The sequence below is a fragment of the Hyaena hyaena genome, unplaced genomic scaffold (genome assembly GCF_003009895.1).
Source record: "Hyaena hyaena isolate Hyena2069 unplaced genomic scaffold, ASM300989v1 scaffold_21, whole genome shotgun sequence".
In the NCBI taxonomy this organism is placed as follows: Eukaryota; Metazoa; Chordata; class Mammalia; order Carnivora; family Hyaenidae; genus Hyaena; species Hyaena hyaena.
Genome location: NW_024080653.1, coordinates 3,051,525 through 3,071,250, shown reverse-complemented (window position 1 = coordinate 3,071,250; position 19,726 = coordinate 3,051,525). Strand labels below are relative to the sequence as shown.

Sequence of the window (19,726 nt, the reverse complement as noted above, 5' to 3'; positions counted from 1 at the left end):
TTAGGGAAGAGACTGGGATTTACCATAGACAACGGGAAACTCCACAATGTGTCCCTGGGGCAGGGACAGGAGGTGGTGGCCGAGAACGCCCTGGATGTGGCAGCGGAGATGGGACACTGGGTCATTCTGCAGGTACGGAGGCGCCCTCTGGCGCAGGGGCTCCCCGCCCGGAGGCGGCCGCGGGGACAGGCCTGAAGGCTCGAGAGAGAGCAGGTCCTGGGCTTTCTGCGCACCATCGTGGGAGGGGGCGGGCGGCTGCCCCACCAGGTCCCTCTGCCTGGCCAGCTGGGTGCTGAGGCTGTCAGGACCACCTTCCTCAGTGAGGACACTGGGGTTAGGCCCGGGGACCCCTGAAGAGATGCTCTTCCTCCTCCCCCTCCTGAAGAGATCCTCCTCCCTGTCCCCCTCCCCCTCCCCCTCACTCGGGGGAAGCAACAGTGGCCTGGGGGGCGTTGTGTCCACATTCTGGGCCCAGCAGCCTCCCCACGCCCTCTCCTGCACGCAGACCAGCTCCTCCAGGCCCGCCCGCTCCCATAGTCCCCAGGGTGTGCTGACCTCAATCTGCAGGCCCAGCCTGGTCCCTTGTGGAGACCCCAGCTTCAGGCCGTCCCTTTTCACCCAAACCCCTCAGGGGAGAGGTGGGGACCGCATAACCCAGCCTTGTGTGGGGGAGGGGGGCCGGGAAGGACTCGCCTTCCGGCTGCTGAGCTTGAACTAACAAGCACAAGGACAGACTCAGCCTCAGCGCCACCGAAGGTGAAGTTCCCCGGCACGCCCGGCGCCTGGGGAAGGGGGGACGGCGGGGAGGGGCGCAGGGGTGCTGAGCCCCAGTCTCGGCCACAGAACATCCACCTGGTGGCGCGGTGGCTGAGTACGCTGGACAAGAAGGTGGAGCGGTACAGCACGGGCAGCCACGAGGACTACCGCGTGTTCATCAGCGCCGAGCCCGCCCCCAGCCCCGAGTCCCACATCATCCCCCAGGGCATCTTGGAAAACGCCATCAAGATCACCAACGAGCCGCCCACCGGCATGCACGCCAACCTGCACAAGGCTCTGGACCTCTTCACTCAGGTGAGGCGCTTCCCCTCTGGTGTGCCCCCTGCGCCCAGCCCCTGCCCCCGCCTCATGCAGCCCCAGCTTGGGGCAACCTCAGGGCACGGGCAGAAAGGCGCCTCCGGCCTGTGCTGCTGAGACTCGGAACTGGGGGGAAGCCTCCACACGGGTCCTCCGCGCTCCACCCCACCCCTGGTGCCCACCTCCCACCACGGAATCAACATATTCGTGCAAAGCTGAGTGGAATGCACATAATGCCAAACGCATTCAAGTTACAGCCGTACAAACCAGAAATGCATATTTGTAACCGGTTTCACGACCTGCGAGCCAGCATGGCTGAATGCGGTGTGGGTCACCTCGGGAAGGGGCCCGGCTCCCGGCGTGTGCTGGGGCTGCAGTGCCCCCCTGCCCCGGGCCCTCCTCTGGCTCAAGAGGCAGCAGAAGAGAAGGGTCCTCATTGGCTCTGGCTGCCAGGCCTCCCCCCGACCCCCATCCCTAGGTGGCCCCCTCGCCTGCATCACTGGGCAGGCTCCTGCGGCTCCTCCCTCCTTGCGAGTCCCTGCGTGACCTTCTCATAGATCTCCCCCTCCCCCACCCCGCATCTGGGCCCCCTTCCGCAAGCCCCTGGCATCACCTGATCTCCTGTTCTTCACCAGAACTATCTGGGTGTGCACACTTGATCTCCCACGTGGGGCCTAAAACCTTTTCAAGGAAGACGCCCCGTGTTGTCTGAGAACACCTACAGAGAGAGTTCCGGAAGCACTGTGCCGAGAAGGCACGGCCAGCCCCTGTTCCTCGGGAGTCTGGGCCAGTGTCCACCTGCACACGGGGGGGAGCGCTGGCCGTGGCGGGGACAGTGCTCCTCATTAAAGGAAGCCAGAAGTGTCCTGAGTTTGGGAATATTTTATTAGGAAGCAGTTTAATGTGACTTAAAATCAACTCTCAGGTGATAGCACTGCACTTCTGGAAGACAGCAGCACAGAAAAGCACGCTTTCCTCCAGCCCCCGTGGCCGGGGCCTCCCTCCGGCAGCGGCAGCAGCTTCCCTACCCGCCCCCACCCCTCCCCACCCCCTCACCCTCCCGCAGGCTGTTGGCAGAGCTGGACTCGTCCCAGCCAGGGCGCACGTGCCTTCCCGCAGGACACCCTGGAGATGTGCTCCAAGGAGATCGAGTTCAAGTGCATCCTCTTCGCCCTGTGCTACTTCCACGCCGTGGTGGCCGAGAGGCGCAAGTTCGGGGCCCAGGGCTGGAACAGGTCGTACCCCTTCAACAACGGGGACCTCACCATCTCCATCAACGTGCTGTACAACTACCTGGAGGCCAACAGCAAGGTAGGGGAGCCTGGGCCCAGCGGGTTCTGTGCCCCCCACCCTTACCGCCTTGTGCTCAGCACGCACCACACGGGTCTCCTAAGCCAAAGAAAACCTGCCCTGTGACCCCACCAATATGACGATTGTCGCCCAGGCCCTGGCCACCACCCCCGCAGCACCTGTCAGCTGTCTGGCCGTTTCCCCGCTTGTTAGCAACTGCACGGGGGCAGGTATCTTTGAGGACCCGCCCAGAAGTCCTGGGGCGAGAGGAGTGGATGAGGGACCTCCCCGGAGTGCAGTCAATGTCTGGGGACAGAACCTAGGTCTGTCCCAGAGGGAGAGCCAGAAAAACCTCCCTGGGTGGCGGGCGCTGCTTTCGTTCTCCCGAAAATGGAAATAAACGTGCACAGCGATCTGCAGGCAGCCTCGGAGGAGACGGGGAGCCCCGCCTCCACAGTGCCTCCAGGAGTCGGGTTCAGAGGCTGGGGCGGACCGGCACCACTGCTGGGAACCCCCCGGAGAGGCAGGCGCCTGCGGCCCCCCGTACGCCGTGGCTGCCCCGAACCAGCAGAGACAGGACTGCGGCCCAGCACAGGGGGAGCCAGTCGGGGGTGGGTGGGGGCAGACGGCGGGACCAGGCAGCACCCCTCCCGATGCCTCAGGGGCCAGGTCACAAGTGAAGCCCAGCTCTGCCCCTGACCAGGCACCTGGCCTCACGCCTTGGGGGTTAAGCAAGGAAGGGGCCCCCACCTGGCCTCGGGGCGCCTCCTGGGCCACCTGCCAAGCTAGCCCTGCTCGCCCAATAAGGTCTGCCGAGGGGCCACCTGTGACGACCTCTGGTGGCCTCTGAGGGCAAACACCGCTGCTGGCCTGGCCCTGACCACACGCGACGGCCCTCGGCACAGCCATCGCCGGAGTCGGAGCGCAGCGTGCTGCTTGCTGACTTAGTTCCTGGCAAAACCCGGCCCCAGAGGGCCCCCCAGAGGGCAGGGGGGCAGAAGGGGCCGGCGTTCATGTCCAGGGGGAGGGCAAGGCCGTCGCCACCTGCGGGTCAGGAGACTGGAGTGCTGCTGGCTCAGGTCACCGGAAACAGGGTGGGAGCTGAAGGCCCGCGGCTGCCTTCCAACGCACGCCAGCGAGCACGTGCTGGGACCGGCCGTGACGAAGCGTCCCCACCACCTCCGCACGTCACTTAGGCTTTACGGGCAGAGTCACGTGGCAGCAACCGCCTCGCTCGAGTGTTTTAAAGACGTTTACCTAGACTCTTGCCCCGTCATACGCGCACACGGAAGCCAAGGTGGGCGGGACACTGGTCCAGGACGCTGGCCCCGAGCCCCAGTGAGCAGCAGACGGCGGCGAAGGACACACATGGGAACGCGCATCCTGCCGAGCCGAGCGCGCCAGGCGGCGGGCGGCGTGACCCCTCCTCTGTTGTTAGGTAACCACCTGTGACAAGGTCCGCGTCCCACGGTTGTCCCCCCGGCTCTCAGCAGTCGCTCGGGGTTCCACAAACAGACTCAGGGAGAGGCCGGGCACCGCCTCTGACGTGCGCTCTGGGACTTGATCGGCACCGTCCCAGCCCGCTGGTCCCACGGCCCCCACCCCGTGGGGACGGACAGGAGGGGCCCGTGGCCAGCCCTGCCTCCCACAACAAACGAGCAAAATGCAGAAAACGCAGCTCAGCGCGTTCCCAAGACTGCCAGGCAGAGCACAAGTTGTAAGGCACCGAACGACAGTTAGAGAATGTGAGTATTTTGAGTGAAAACCACATCCGACAACTGTTCAATCCATTGGCAAGCTCTTACCCAACTCTGGCCGGAGGCAGCAGCGGATGCCAGCCCCACACGCGAGCGGTGAGTCCAAACTGCGGGTGAGGTGTGAGCCGCGGCGCGCACTCCTGGGGCAGCGAGGGCGTGAGACCCCGCGCTAACTCATCGTCTCCACGCGGCTCCCTGCTGTGGGAACGGCGGTCCCACGCGGCTGCTGGCGAATCTGAAATTATGCACGTGGCTGCCATCTGTGGCTCCCGTGTGGATCGCGCTTGGGCAGCACTATGTGTGAGGAACAGCAATGTGCTGGCACCTGGAAGGCAGAGATCACCCGCTGGCTTCCCGGAGGAGGCGGCATCTGAGCTGGCTTTGGAAGCCGAGCATCGCCTCGGCAAGTGGTGGCAGAGAGGAGCGTTCGGGCTGAGTGCGAGGTTGGACACCCCGTTCTGGGAGGCTGAGCACCCCCTAGGCCCCCCGCTGGGGCTCCCGGTGCTGCAAAGCCCTGCAGGGCACATGCGGCGAGAGGGGCGACACGCCGGGAAACTCCGCGCCAGGCAAGCCCAGCGGGATGGAAGGAAGACCCACTGGACGGACACACTGCACAGACCGATGGGCCGACAGAAATGGCGCCCGAGCGTCCACACCCCGTCAGCACGGAATTAAACCGCTCTCGTCAGGTGGCCAGCGTGCGCTGTCACGGGTGGTGCACATTTCCGAGCGGGGACACAACTTGGGGCTGCAGGGTGGGCCTCGGGGCCGGAGGTCGTGGACACAGAGGCCAGGCTGCGAGCAGAGGGGAGCAGCTGGGGACCCGCGCCAGAGAAGGCGGGACTCCGCCGCGCGGGGCTGGCCGCGGGCTCCGACACCGAAGGACGGGGTGGGGGGGCGGGGGGGGCGGCCCTGCCTCACGCTGACGGCTGCCCGCCGGTCCTCCCTCAGGTGCCCTGGGACGACCTGCGCTACCTGTTTGGAGAAATCATGTACGGCGGCCACATCACGGACGACTGGGACCGCCGGCTCTGCAGGACGTACCTGGCGGAGTACGTCCGCGCCGAGATGCTGGAAGGCGAGACCCTGCTGGCCCCGGGCTTCCAGATCCCCCCCAACCTGGACTACAAGGTGAGGGGGCCCCTTGCTCGGGGACACGAGCTCGCCCTGTGACGCAACGGCGGCAAGAAGCCACGGAGCCTTCGTTCATGTGGCCGGGGGGGGGGGGGGATCGGAGAACCAGCGGGGGCCTGGGCAGAACGTTCTGGTCAGGAAGGCATCGTCAACGGCAGACACGGGTCCCCTGGCGGCCTGCTCACCGAGCGCGCCTCTGCAGGGTTACCACGAGTACATCGACGAGAACCTGCCCCCCGAGAGTCCCTACCTGTACGGCCTGCACCCCAACGCAGAGATTGGCTTTTTGACGGTCACCTCAGAGAAGCTGTTCCGGACGGTCCTGGAGATGCAGCCCAAAGAGACGGACTCGGGAGCAGGCACCGGAGTATCTCGCGAGGAGAAGGCAGGAGGCCCGGCGCCCAGCCCAGCGGCGCAGAGGGGCGGGGCCCAGAACCTGGGGTCGGGAAGCGCACCCCCAGGAAGGGGGCTGGGGCTGCGGGCCGGCTGACAGGCCCCAGTGGGGAGGGCTCCTGGGCGGCCCCCCTCCCCACAGCCTCGCGCCCGTGAGCAGGAAGCGCACCAGATGGCTGGACGCGTAACAGTCCCTCCCGGGAGCTGAGGGACCACGGTGGGCATACCCCAGTAACACACAACCCGGCAACAGAAGGCCCCTCCACGCACTCCCACCTGCCCGGGCCACCCCTGCCAGCTCGTGTGCAATCAGCACCTTCACGCCGTTTAGTAAATTCTGGGGAAGTTCTAGTAACACACAGCTAAGTAGTTAGTGGGCTTTCCGGAGGTAGATGGAATTCTGGAACCCAAGACCCTCAGGGCTGAGAGGCCTCAGGACCCTTTCTTGGTGTGACGACTGACCCCACACGTCTCCTGACTGCAGCGGGGTACGTGACCCCGTGCGGGCCACTCCTGGGCAGGGTGTGGCCACACAGTCCCCACAGGGTCTGAAGGCACCAGGCGAGGGTGGCCTGCTGCTCCCACGGTCTTGGCGACGGAACCCAAATATTCAAAGCTGTTGGCCAAGATTCTCTCCTCTTGTCAGACGTGTGGCTGCACTTCCACGACCCAGGCGCCCCCCAGCGCCCTTTGCTCTGGGGGTCCTAGTGGTGTGTGTGCAACGCAGGCTCCCCAGCCCGGACGCTGGAGGTGGGCCGGAGGGCACGTGTGGTGACGGGGCTTGTCGGTGACCGACTTCCAGGTGAAGGCCGTGCTGGAGGAGATCCTAGAGAAGATTCCGGAGACCTTCAACATGGCCGAGATCATGGCGAAGGCCGCTGAGAAGACCCCGTACGTGGTGGTCGCCTTCCAGGAGTGCGAGAGGATGAACATCCTCACCAACGAGATGCGCCGCTCACTGAAGGAGCTGAACCTGGGGCTGAAGGTGAGACGCAAGGGCCCCCTGGGACCAGGGACGCGGCTTCAGAGGCCGGCTGGCGCTGCAGGCCCAGCCTGGTCCCGAGCTGCGGGCCCGCCACGCCAGGCCAGGGTGGCACACACCGGGCTCCAAACCAAACTGCCTTCTTTCGAGGGCCCATGGCACAGGCGGGGCGGGCAGGCGAGACCAGGTGCGTGACTGGCCAGGTCTGCGTGCCCACCAGCGCCCTCTGTCCCTTAGGGGGAATTGACCATCACGACTGACATGGAGGACCTGTCCATCGCCCTGTTCTACGACACCGTGCCCGACACGTGGGTGGCCCGGGCCTATCCCTCCATGATGAGCCTGGCAGCCTGGTTTGCTGACCTGCTGCTCCGCATCAGGGTAAGCACCATCTGGAGTCACAGCAGACCCACACCCTGGGCCGTCAGGAGGGGGATGGGAGGGGCGGGCAGACGTGTGCCTCACTAGAGGCCCGGAGGTACCCCGGCTGGCCTGGCCTGACCAGGTCAGAGCAGGACTGGAAGGGCCTGGCCGTGTGGGCGCTTCCCGCAGAAGAGAGGAGACAGCGGGTCTGAGGCCGGAGCAGGTTCCGTTGACCGACACGGCCCCCTCCGCCAGAACCCAAAGACCTGGGCCAGTTGGGGGGGGGGTGCCCGCTGGGGGAGCCAGCCCACCAAAGCTTCCTTTGGGCCCCCAACTTGTCCTCAAACGTTAAGCCCTCCTCGGAGCCCCTCTTCCTGTTCTCTCATTCAAACTGGAGCCAGCAGGCACTGCCGCTGCACAGGTAGGTGGCCGGGCCTCTCCGACCCACCCACATGGCTCCGCTGCGAGCTGCCTCGGTTCGGGAAGGTCTGGGTGTTAGCCCCGTGTGCATTTCCACCAGGAGCTCGAGGCCTGGACAACGGACTTCGCCCTGCCCACCACCGTGTGGCTGGCCGGCTTCTTCAACCCGCAGTCCTTCCTCACAGCCATCATGCAGTCCATGGCCAGGAAGAACGAGTGGCCCCTGGACAAGATGTGTCTGTCTGTGGAAGTGACCAAGAAGAACCGAGAAGACATGACGGCCCCGCCCCGAGAGGGCTCCTACGTGTATGGGCTCTTCATGGAAGGTAACCGGGTGCCGGTCTGCGGAAGCTTCTGGAGCCAGTCCTGCTGGGCGGGTGAGGTGAGCGGAAGGGGCACACGGCCTGGAGGCCTGGCGCTGGCCAGAGCAGGTGACGCAGCTCTGACGGTGCTCTGGGGACCAGCCAGCCTGCCTCCACTTTGCCGTAAGTGGTATGAGCGCCTGTCTCAAGGCAGTGCAGACCACGGCCCTCCAGGGACAGCGCAGGGTGGACAGACGTCTGGGGGCACCAGCCACCCGGTCCCTCAGACCTCCGGCCCACATAGCGACTGACGTCATCCCCTTACCTAGGGGGTGCAGGGCTCCCCAGTCCCCATATCAGAGACGAGCCAGCAAGAGTCGCTCTACGTGTTTATTTTGGAATTACAGACAGGAAATACAAACACCATTAACAGGGCAGGTAGAAACAGCAGTGTGGTTAAAGGCAAATGAAAGTTCCGTGTGCACATACATGTAATCACGTGCACTGTGCGTGCACACGCAGGCTAGACGCTACATACGAAGGGAATCAGGGCACGTTAATCTCCCGTAACGTTCAGCTGGAGGTACTATTTCCTGCCACTGAAGTTGAGAAGGCTGATGGGTAGGTTCTGGAAACGTTACATGTGTAAACGGGTGGCACCGAGAGCTTCAGGCTGAGCTGGCCCTCAGAAGCACGTGGCAGGGTCACCACGGGTAGCGCACTCCGTCGCCGTCCTCCACTCACGGTCCAGCCCCGCACCCCGCCGTGGCCCACGGCCAGCACCCCGCGCGGCGCCCGGGCACGACCCCACGGGCCACCCTGACCTCGCCGTCCTGCAGGAGCCCGCTGGGACACCCAGACTGGAGTCATCGCCGAAGCAAGGCTGAAGGAGCTGACGCCAGCCATGCCCGTCATCTTCATCAAGGCCATTCCTGTGGACCGCATGGAGACCAAGAACATCTATGAGTGTCCTGTGTACAAAACACGCATCCGCGGCCCCACCTACGTCTGGACCTTTAACCTCAAGACCAAAGAGAAAGCGGCCAAGTGGATCCTGGCGGCCGTGGCCCTGCTCCTCCAGGCCTAGCGTGGGCCACACCTCCCAGGGCCGGAGCCAAACCCCAGCTGCAACGGGCGATCAGAAGCTCCGTCTTACACTGTCACTTATTTTTATAGGAACTGTGGGCTGCTTTTTGTTCTAATCCAGGCACTTTAGAGCCACGGGGAGGGGATGGCATGAAAGAGCGGGGCTCAGGCTGGATTAAAGCAGTGAAGCCACTTAGCTAGACCTGTCTGTTTCACAGGGGCCGGGCTTCGGGCCTGGCTTGTGGGTAAGGCCCCCGTCCCCAGCTGCCGAGGCAAGCGTCCCGGGAGCCCAACCTCCAAATCCTGACCCGCCAGAGGGCCTCCCACAAGTGGCACGCAGGCTTTGGGTGTGGCCATCGTGCCCTCTGGCCTGAAGCTACACGCACACCACCCACCAGTGAGGGACAGGGTGTTCCCTCATAGGAGCGGCCACCTCCACACGGTCCCCTGAAGCACTGTTCCCTGCTCCCAGAGACACAGGACCTCTCTGAATTAGGAAAAAGCCGCCTCCTGCCACTGGAGTTTGGAGACGTGCCCACACCAGAGGCCACGTTTCCCCTCGGGCTGAGCTGCTGCTGCACCTGCCCGCTTTCTAAACCGTGGGAACAGAACACAGTGAGCGTGGATGCCGGGCACACTCAAACGTGTGGCCTCTGAGGCCACAGACTTGTCACTTCCACAGTAACTGAGCTCAAGGGTCCCTCCTTAGTGGACTTGGCACCTTCCTCCCACCCCGGGGCCCCCAGAACCGAACTGCGGCACGCAAGCTGGGCAAGGCGCGCTGCTTGGCGCCCAAGAAACTCTGGCTTCCAGCCAGGTGAGGCTCCCCCACAGTGAACTGGGGGACACTCACCGCAGTGGGCACAGGAAGGCCAACATCCCCGTCCCTTTGGACAAGCCCCTCAGCCTGTTTGTGTTTCAGGCCCTTAAACTTGTCCAGGGAGACAGAACTAAGAAGCACCATCCCGGTGACGCAAGGCACCCCAAGCACACAGCCTGCCGCACACAGTTGCGGCGGGGGGTGGCACGGTGAGTGCCCAGAGACAACCCCGCTGACGCCGCAGGGGCTGACTTTCTGTGGCTGTTCCAGCCACGTGAGCAGGCTGCCCTTCGGGGCTGGTGGGAATAGTGGGAAGAAAGGACGGAGTGAGGAGCCAGAAAGCTGGGGCCGCAGGGGAGGCAGCCAGCCAGGCCCGCGGGCCGCCCCCTGACGTCCTCAGGCTTAAATGGGGAGCACAGGGAGCCCTCTGGGAACATCTGGCTTTGGGCCGGGCTCAGTCTGATCCTGAGGTTTCGTGAAAATGTTTTTCCAAGCATTCTCACCAGAGCCACGGGAGCAGAGACCCCAGAAGATGGAATTCTGAGGGTGACAATGCACAGCAGCCCTGGGGCCCGGGAGCTCATAAAAGATGGAGAAGTACCCATCAAATCCTCCTGTGGAGATGGAGGGTCCAAGCCCTTTGGGGCCGCCCCTCAAGGCCCGCAGGACTCTGGGCCACCGGGCCAGGCTCCTGGGCCACCACTCTGCTGGCCAGGAGGGGTCGCTGCTGCCCTCCGTGTCCAAGCCGGAGGGCCAGGGAGCCAGAGGGGGCGCCCGAGGACCAGGGAGCCAGCCACTCCTCTGACAGAGAGAAAACTACCAGTGGCCACCAGGCAACTCATTTTTAATCCCTGGTAATAACCACAAAATGGGAAGGTTTTCCAATTTGCCTTTAGAGCCTGAAACAAAACAGCAATTTATTCCGCACGTATTGCAAGCAGCCAACAGAATGATCTCCCAAGTTTCTAAGACAGTATTCACCTCCGGGTTGCAATCTGGTACCGGGGAGAGTGGAGTGGCCTGAAGCCTGCCCTGCGTCTGACGGTGCCCACCTGCAGTGCCCTACTCTCTGCCCTGAGCCCCCATCTCCTGGGGGACCGGAGGGGCTGGCAGAGAGCACAGGGCTGGGAGAGCGCCCAGGGACGTCCTGAGGGAATTAGCTGAGACAAAGGGAGCCACTGAGCGTGGAGGGCACAGGCCCCGATTGCTCAAGCCGGGCTGTGGCACAATGTTTACTCTGGTCCCACAGAATGTGCAGGAATGTGAACGCTGTTTACCGAAAGCCTCTCTCCAAACAGAAACCCAATGCCCTGGCACATTCTTTTGGCTTCTCTAGTCCAATTGTCCCACAGGACAATTTAACAACTAGTCCGAAGGCAAACAGTGTTAATGGACGTGCCGCGGCCCCGACTCCTCGATGCCACACCACGGAAGCCTGCGCGTCTGCTGGCCCTGCGCAGGGGGGAGCGGCCGCAGGCGCTCTCAGGCCAAGACGAGGCGCCGGAGCGCCCCGTGCACACAGCCAGACCGTGCGGGCGAGGCCGGAAGGGGACCAGTGGCAGCCGCCAGCCCCTGTGAGGGACACACGTGAAGGTGCTTCTGGGGCACCGCGCAGGGACGGGAGGCCATGTGTCCCCCTCCAGAGGATCTCGCTGTGCAAGGTTCGAGCACCTGGAGATGAAGAGATTGGGCAGCAGGTTTTGCAATCCACCCCTGGAGACGAGGCGGGCAGGGACCCTGGCCTCTGACAAATCTGCACGACAGGACAGGACGTGGGTTTTGAAGATGACCTGCTGTGAGGTGTTTAGAGCAGATCCAATAAAAGGGCTCACTGACTCGCAAAGGAAAAAATTGAGGGGAGCCCACAGATGAAAGGACATTTGGCTGACAGGTCACCAGGCCACAAGTGGACGGTCACTGGAACTTCAAGTCAAACGCGTGGAAAAATCTTAAGGAAATAAAAATACTTCTGAGACAGCTGCAACTGTGAGCACCTTTGAGGCACCTGGTGACACTAAGGGACCCTTGCTGACGTCGCTCAGGTCACTGGTGTACGTCTGGGTGGGGTGTTTTATGAAACAAGGGACACTACATTTGGGGGGGAAGAGAAATGGCAATATATGCACGTTCTCTAGAAACAGGGACCAGTATGTAAATGTCAAAAAAAAAAAAAAAAACACAGATAAAAGAGTCTAAAGTGGCTGCGGGGGAGGGCGAGGGAGAGAGGGCAGGAAACAGCTGCAGTCTGTCAGTTTTCTAGCCATGCTTTCTAAATTTGAATAAAATTAAAAGTAATTAAAATAGAGGAAAAACTAAACGATGACGCAAAACACAATGTGGTTTCAAGGAAAGAAGTGCGGCACCAGCACCCAAGGGAGCCCCCACCACACCCCTGTGCTGCCACCTGAGCCCCACTCCCCCTTCCCCGCACCCCCACCCAGAGCCGGAGATGGTCCACGGGGAGCGTCTGGGGGCGAGGGCGGGCTCACTCGGGGGAGGCCCCCCTCTACCGGCAGCTGCACCTGCCCGGCGCCCCATCCGGCCTCCCCACAGCCCGGCTCGCGGCCCCCTGAGAACGCAGCCCACGGCTCTGGGCACCAAGTGGCAGCCACCGTGCGCAGATCCCTGGTGGCAGGCTCCTCGTGGGGGGGCAGAGCGTGTCCTGTCACCAGAACACGGCAGCTCCAAGCGCCCCTCCTGCCGCCGTCACCCCGGCCCACTCTGCCGCCTAATCTAGCTCCGGGCCTCAACAACCTGGATGCCGACCATGTGACCAGAGAGAGACAGAGCCCTCGGGCTCCTGCGAGGGGTCCTGGCAACCCCCCCACCCCGAGGCGTAAGCCACCAGCCCCATGCGTGGCCTCGCCAGGCCGCACCTGTCCATCCTCAGAAGAAGTTCTTGATCTGCGGAGTCACCATCTTCACCCAGAGCTTCACCTGCCGGCTGGGCTGCTCGAAGGTGGCGGAGGACACCACACCTGAGCGCAGGTAAAGCTGCTCCTGCTCCTGAGGAAGAGCGACAAACAGCCATCAGGGCCTCCTGCGGCACCGGGTAACACGACCCGAGGAGCCACCTGGGCGCAGGAGGGGCCGCCGGCACCCCTTCCTTGGCCAGCAACCCGGAAGTCCCAGCTTCTGTGCTCTCAAGACACACATGTGTACAGAAGGGAGAAGGCGGAGGGCAAGTGCAGCCAGTAGCACCGATACTCACAAGTCCCCTCACTAAATGAGGCAGAGCAACTCAAAGACACGATTTTTAAGCGGGACAGTTTTTCTTAAGTCGGCAAAATGTGGCTTTGTAATAATCGTGACCCTGTGTCGACAGAGGTCGAGGAAACAGGCATCCCCATGTGCTGCCGACGGAAACGGGGTCACCCCATCTTTCTAGAGAGCAACAGGTAACGGGGTCACCCCATCTTTCTAGAGAGCAACAGGTATGAAAGCCTTAGGAAGCTCCGTGTGCACGAACTCGGCCCAAGAAAGGGGCCCCTGCGTGGCTTGGTCGATTAAGTGTGCGACTCTTGATTTCGGCTCAAGTCATGATCTCACAGTTCGTGACACAGACCCCTACATCGGGCTCTGCGCCGACAGCGTGGAGCCTGCTTGGGATTCTCTCCCTCCCTCCCTCTCTGCCCTTCACACACTTGCTGGCTCTCTCTCCCAAAATAAACTTTTTTAAAATAATATTTTATCCCAAGAAAATAACTATGCGCTCAAGATTCTTGTATGCTGATATCCGTCCCAGCAACATTTATAAATAGGGGAGAAACTGGAAACCACCTAAATGTCCAACACCAACTAATTAAATATAATAAACCCACATGACAAACCAGCATTCACCACGACATAATCGTGTTCTAGAAGAACGACACAGAGAATATAATCCTAACGTCATTAAAAAGAATCAAACCAGCTACACCTCACGGACACTGGAGGAGAGGAGTCCTCTGAATGACTGCCATGGATGGAGGGGTGGGCGTCTTCCAATTCTTAACACCCACAATGCATGTTTACTTTGTATTTAAAAACAAATTAAAAAACACATAAAGAAACCTCGTCTTAAGCTGTGCTTAGAATCTCTGAGAAGAAGCGGTTTTTTGTTTGTTTTTTTTTTAAAACAACGCACCCGAGTCCCACGCTCCCATCGACAAGCGATCTGAAGTGGCAGCGGGAAAGCGGCCCTGACTGCTTCCACCGCTCGGGGCTGGGCGCGCGGTCCTGCTCTGGATCTGGCGTCACTCGGCCTAGAAGATGCCAGACTATCACACAACATCATACAGACTGGACAGAATGGCCTTGAAAGCACCGCCCACTGACTGCAGCAGCAGTGGCAGCGGCAGGAGGAGCACGGGGAGGGGGCTGCTCACGCTCCCTTCCCCGGGGGCGGGGCGGGGGGACGACCCAGCGCCCCCAGCGAGAGCAGGGCACGGAACACGTGTTCTGGAGAAAGCTCCAGGAAGTGCCCACAGCTTTCCCGTGGAGGGCCGGGCAGACCAGGGCCCCGACTTTACTTGTCCTGCACGGTTCTCGGGCCCACGGCCTTCGCCACGCAGTGGGGGCCGGTGTGCAGGTATCTCTGCAGACCCGGCTCCAGCTCTATGTGTGCAAATGAACCCTCGGCCAAGATCTCAATTAAATTACCAGAAACACTTCAGTTTCCTCACAGACCCCACAACAGGGCTGGAGAAGGAAGTCAGCTGCTCAAGGTCACAATGCTGTTCAAGGGAGTCTTTCTTGGGTCACAAGTGGTAAACCATGTTCTCTGAACAAAACCAGGAAGCTTTCAGTTTTTATCGTGTGTACGAAGTCAAGGGAGGGACTTAGGATTCTGATAAAAATCTGTCTCTACACCCAGTGCCCGGCGTGCTACAAATAGGACCCTTCCCAGTATATCCCAAGGAGAAGAGGGAGCGGGGACACTGACAGCCGGGGTTTTAGGGACTTTCTGGGCTGTGGGGCAGTGGTATGGCTGGACAGCCCCAGCATCGGGCACTGCATGGGCCACCTGGCGGGGTGGGGGGAGGGCGAAGTCCCAGCATGCACGCACACAGGTGGAATTATCTAGAAATGTGCTTCTGCATTCCAAAGCCACAGAAATCAATGTGCCCCTGAGGAGCGGAAGAGCTGTGGCAGCAGCGTGAACTACCCGCCCTCCCACAACCTAAATAAAAACCCCTGGGATTCAGGTTTGGGAAGAAAAGGAAAATATCCCAAATATGTCATTTGGGAAAAGATCTCCTGACCACAACCGGCCCAGCTCTTCTCAAGGTCCAGGATGTGGGTTCAATCCCCTTCCTCGGCCAGCGGGGGAGAGCAGCTGGTACCAGGACCCTGAGCACAGCCCTGCTCTGAGCACATGCCCCCCACAAACCAACCCAGATCGCGGCGAACTCATCCCGGCCCAAGGCCAAGTTCACAGCCACAACTGTCCGCTGACCCAGGGCAGAAGTTCACACAAGTCCAGCAGACCCCACCGGGGCGCAGCCCTGTCCCTTTCACACCAGCGACCCCAGCTGGAGCCTCAGCTGTGGGGCTTCCTCATTTTCTGGAAGCCTCACGGTAGCAAAAACTGGGCTGCGCGGATCGGATCGCGCGCTGGCCACCCAGAACACCGCCCCTGCCACTTCCTCTCGCCCCTGGTGGCGAAGGCCTTCCCGGCACCAAGGCCCCACTGGTGGCTGACAGGGCTCCCAGATGGCAGAAGTCAGGCCCTGGGGAACGAGGCAGTTACCATTTCCTCGTCCAGCAACAAAGGCTCCAACAGTTTCGCAACACTAATTCCCAAACACTGGAGAATAAAAGCTGAACAAAGTCAATAGCCGAAGCTTCTGAGGTCTGGCCTACAGCAGCGTTATCTGTATTCCTATGACTCAGGAGGGAAGCTGGCACCTTCCATGGAAAGGCTTTGCTGTAAAGGTCACAAATTCACAAGCCCACAGCACCGCCCTGGTCTCCCGCGCAGGCTCGGTGCTGGTGCTCTCCAAAGTCCAGCAGCACTGCCCCAGGCAGTCACAGGGTCCCCCGAGCGCACTCGTGAATTCTCAGTAGCTGTTTTCCTCTGAACGTTAAGTAGAATCTTACACCGTAGGAAGAGAGCCAACACAGCTGCGTCCCCGCCCTGGTGAGGAAGCCAGCATCTCCCCCTCCCCCTGCTTCTCTGGCCCGATGGCGGCCACCAGCCAGCCGGCAGCACGGGGCCCAGGGTCGCCAACCCCAGCTCAGGACAAAGGGCTGCTCGTCCCACTTCCAAGCAGGGCCACCTGTGCCCGACGGCCGGCCTACCCTGTGCCGAGCCGCCAGAGCACGCCCCGCCTCCCACGCTCGAAGGAGCGATGGCAGAAGCCCTGCCCCAACTGCAAGCATTAGGCAAATCGCACAGAAATTCCAAGACGCTGGAAGTCCTCAAGGAGAAGGGGACCTGTTCCGCCAATCGCCATCCCCCTGCCCTGGCGGGGGGAGGGAGGGGACGCAGCCCCGAGTTTCGGTTGGGCCCCGCACACCGCCCACCTCCACACTCCGCCCCCCCGCCTCCTGTGCGTGCAGCCCCAAGCCAGAACCCTCCCAAGGGAAGCCACTGGGGAGCGAGAGAGACAGAACCCAGGCGCTGAGTGCACAGGGACGCTGGGGCCCGTGAGCCCAGGAACGGGGCCATCCACGCGTTGGGCCTTGCAAGGACTCAGTTCTCCACAAAGCCCCTCTGCTCTGGTGCTCGGGGCTCCTCACAAGGTCTGCCTCTTCTCTGCATCTCCTGGCAGAGACACTGGCTCCCCAGGACCCTTCCTGCCAGCGGGGCGAGCCTTCCTGCCCGAGGCTCCCGGGCCCGAGTGAGCCTGGCTCCTCCCCGCTGCGGCCCTGCACTGGGACCTGCGTTCTTACAGGAGGCTTGTTCCTAATGTGTCCATGTCCCTGTGAGAAGAGCGCCTTCCTCCAGCACTGGAAGGATCCCCCCCCCGCCGCCCCGGGGCGGTGGGGCAGCAGCCCCTATAGGGGGAGCGGGAACCTCTCAGGGTGGCCCCGCCGCAGGCTCCTCTCAGGACCGCCCCCCGCCCCCCCTCCAGCAGACTTGGATGACACGGTTCTTTCTCATACAGGAGGTGATGGTGGAGACGGCTCTCGGGGGACCCGGTGATGAGAGCAGGGCGGAGCACCCAGCCAGCCCCCCCACCCGCCCTAGAACACCCCTTCACCCCAACCCACCTGGTGAAGCTGCTGCTGCAGGGCCCGGCTCTCCGTCACTATGGCGATCTGGGCCTCCAGGTCCCGGTGAACCGACCTGTACCCAAAATTAGGAGAGCCAATCAGCGTGAGGCAGGGCAGGGCGCTCCCTGCCAGGTACAGCCAGAGGCCTGCAGGGAAAAGGAAACGTGCAGACAGGACATGAGCATCTGCCGAGGGCCTCTCCACACTTCGCTTCGTTCGACCTAAGACAAAAGCAGCCCTGGCGGGAAGGAGTCGCCAGGCAGGACGCGCTCTCCACCCGGGCGCCGCCAGGAAGGCAGGCCCCCCGCGTCCCTTGCCCGGGCACGGCGACAAGTGGGTTCTCCAGGGTTCCCTCTCACCCCCCCGCGCAGCAGCCCCTCCCAGAGACCTAGGGGCCTCCAGTCCCCTCTCCGAACCGCCTCAGCCACATCTTGGCCACTGAGACGTGAAACCCACCCTGGCCAGAGGATCCACGGTCCTGCCTCGAGCACCGAGGGGACGAAACGCCCCAGAGTCCAGTCCACACCTGCTTCTCGGGAAAGACACCCCTGCTGTGCTAAGACGGTGGATGAGGGAACAGAGACCCTTCTCCCCAAGCCCGCAGGCACAGGGCTGTCACGCGAGGTGACAGAGGCTCCTGGTAAGAAGCTCACTCCATTCTGCAGCCCTTCCCACCAGGGACACGCAATTCTCCGTCTCAGGCTGCCGACACACTGCACCCAAAGGGACACCAGAAGTGAGTGCCTGCTGGGGACTCGGGGACATCCAAGCAGACAGGCAAAGCCCACTAGAGGCCAGCGGAGCAGAGAACCTAAGAGGCGCTGTAAGTTTCTATCCCACCGCAGAGAACGCAGTTTCCCCTGTTTTGCTAGGAAATGAGGCAGCCGACAGCCCAGCCAGAGCGTGAGCAGCCATGGGGGACAGGGTCCTGCCTCGTCCCCCAGCACGCTCTGTCACGAAGGCTGTGGGTTCTCTCTGAATCCCGAACCATCTCCTGAAACAGACAAAGGCAGGTGGTCCGCTGTGCCCCCCACCCACCGAGTCCCAGACCTGCTACACGGCCCTGTGCCCCTTACCACTACTTCTGAAAAGACGACGTCCCAAACCAGACCTCCCCAGGGCACCCGCCGCCCTACACTTCCTTCCTCCTACGGGACCCCAGACCTGGGCCTGGCCCCTGGCTTTGCCTGCACATTACACCAAGAGCACTCAGCCCAGAAAACCCGGCCCGACGTCCGGTGCCCAAGGCGGCCGCAGCGGCCCCACAGGGCTCCCCCGCGCAGCCTCCTCGCACCCTCCCACCACGGCTGGTCTCTCCTCTACCAGCACGGCCCTTTCAAAGGGCCCGCAGGCGCGCATGACCATTGTGAGCGAATCACCGACGTGTAATACACACCAAGGAGCCTAAAATAGAAGACCATTTCCTAATTCTCACTCAGAGCAAGAGCATTTCCAAGAATATCTTGGGTAAGAGATGACGACGCCCTGCTGCCTGTTCCTGTAACGTGCCCGACCCCCGCTCCCCACACAGGGGCCACATCAAAGCCGCCCGCCTGCGTGTAGCGCTCAGGCAACTGCACCGTCCCGCGGGGCCCCTGCCGCACAGGCGACCACTCGACTCCCCTTACCTCGTATCAAGAGACCTCGCGGTGGGCCAGACGCCCAGGGACGTCCAGGCGGAATGGCCGCGCCCGGCCCCCTGCAGCTCTGGCTCTCTGCCTACGCCAGGCTCCGCCTCTCCCGCCCCTCCTCTCCAGAGCCTGGAGCTGGGGGGACAGGCCCGGGGACGGGAAGAAAGGCCCCCCTGCCACTGCTGTTCCAGCTCTCGAGATGGACTCAGAAAGGCTGAGAAGCACCGGGGCTGCTGAGTGCTGCCCACCCAGCCACCTCTCCCAAGCCCACTCCCACAGGACAGGGACAGTGAGCGGCAGGGAGCCCAGCTCCCGGGGGGGGGGGGGGGGTGAGCTACGGCGGATGTGAATCGTGTCACCTGAGTGTGTGTACCCAAGGCTCCTGGACTACAGGGCGTGTGGGGAAGGCCAATAGGACCTGGTCCTGTGGAAACTTTGTTCCTGAGAATCTGCCTAAATGTAGGTGGCTTCCTCAGGAGGCACCCGGGGGGGCCCTCCCACAGCTCCTGAGCCCATCACCACTGCTCAGTCTGCCCCGGTTACCGGCCCCCAAGAGCTTCTGCAGACCCGTTTTCCCTCATCTCCAGCCCGAAGGCCCTCTTGTTCTCAGACACGCCGTCTGTGCGTGCACTGCACGTAGGCGTCCCTGGGCTTCACGTGCGGCAAGACTGGATCTTTCCAGCACCCTCCCGGCGCTGTCGCCCCGTTGGGAAGGCAGGACCGACACCTTGCCCTCTGGCCCAGGCCAGCCTCCGGGACGACACGCGCAAGTGAAGGGGGTCTCGCAGCCTGTGACCACTCCACCATTTCCTCTGTAGGCCCACGTGGACCCCAATCTTTCTCCACCCAAAGAAGATAAAGACCACAGACGGCGAGGCCACACCGTCCAGTACCCCAGGGCTCAGGATGCAGCCCCAGGAACAGCCAGCCCCCCTGGGTGCAAAGCTCCGCAAGGCGGGCATCTCACCCCTGGGCTAGGCCCCAGGGACAGCTGGGAAACTTTCAATCAGGGAGGGACCAAAGAGGGCGCATCCCTGCTCTGGGCCTGAGCATACAGGGAAGGGGAGAGGCGGGGCGGGTGCCGGGTGCACTTCCCAGCAGGGCCATAAGCCCATTATCAAGCCCGGGGCCTGACCTTTGTGCTCAACACCATCATCAATCTAGGGCCCGCCACACACTGCAGCTGAAGCCACAGCACTGAGGGCAGCACTGGCGGCCAGGAGGGGACTGGCCGCGGGCGGTCCTCGGGCCCCCAGGGAGCATCTCAGGGGGAC

At 62.5% G+C, this 19,726-nt stretch overlaps 2 protein-coding genes across 5 annotated transcripts in view; one reads left to right on the top strand and one right to left on the bottom strand.

Moving 5' to 3' along the window:
* The window catches only part of DNAH17 (dynein axonemal heavy chain 17), a 98,365-nt gene extending 89,368 nt beyond the window's left edge, over nt 1-8,997 (top strand). The window contains exons 72-80 of the mRNA XM_039226469.1: nt 5-132; nt 844-1,071; nt 2,194-2,385; nt 5,073-5,252; nt 5,458-5,640; nt 6,451-6,633; nt 6,868-7,011; nt 7,514-7,739; nt 8,555-8,997. Coding sequence (XP_039082400.1) covers nt 5-132; nt 844-1,071; nt 2,194-2,385; nt 5,073-5,252; nt 5,458-5,640; nt 6,451-6,633; nt 6,868-7,011; nt 7,514-7,739; nt 8,555-8,802 — 1,712 coding nt within the window. The 3' untranslated portion in view covers nt 8,803-8,997. The remainder of the gene's footprint in view (nt 1-4; nt 133-843; nt 1,072-2,193; nt 2,386-5,072; nt 5,253-5,457; nt 5,641-6,450; nt 6,634-6,867; nt 7,012-7,513; nt 7,740-8,554) is intronic.
* The window catches only part of PGS1 (phosphatidylglycerophosphate synthase 1), a 33,280-nt gene continuing 22,115 nt past the window's right edge, over nt 8,562-19,726 (bottom strand). Inside the window, exons 8-11 of one of the 4 annotated variants that reach the window (XM_039226466.1) lie at nt 17,278-17,347; nt 16,819-16,967; nt 12,498-12,627; nt 8,562-8,647 (exon numbers count right to left, since the gene is read on the bottom strand). In XM_039226466.1, coding sequence (XP_039082397.1) covers nt 12,508-12,627; nt 16,819-16,967; nt 17,278-17,347 — 339 coding nt within the window. In that variant the 3' untranslated portion in view covers nt 8,562-8,647; nt 12,498-12,507. Of the gene's footprint in view, nt 8,648-12,497; nt 12,628-16,818; nt 16,968-17,277; nt 17,348-19,726 lie in introns of those variants that run through there. The other 3 variants (XM_039226465.1, XM_039226468.1, XM_039226467.1) reach the window with 3 other exon arrangements.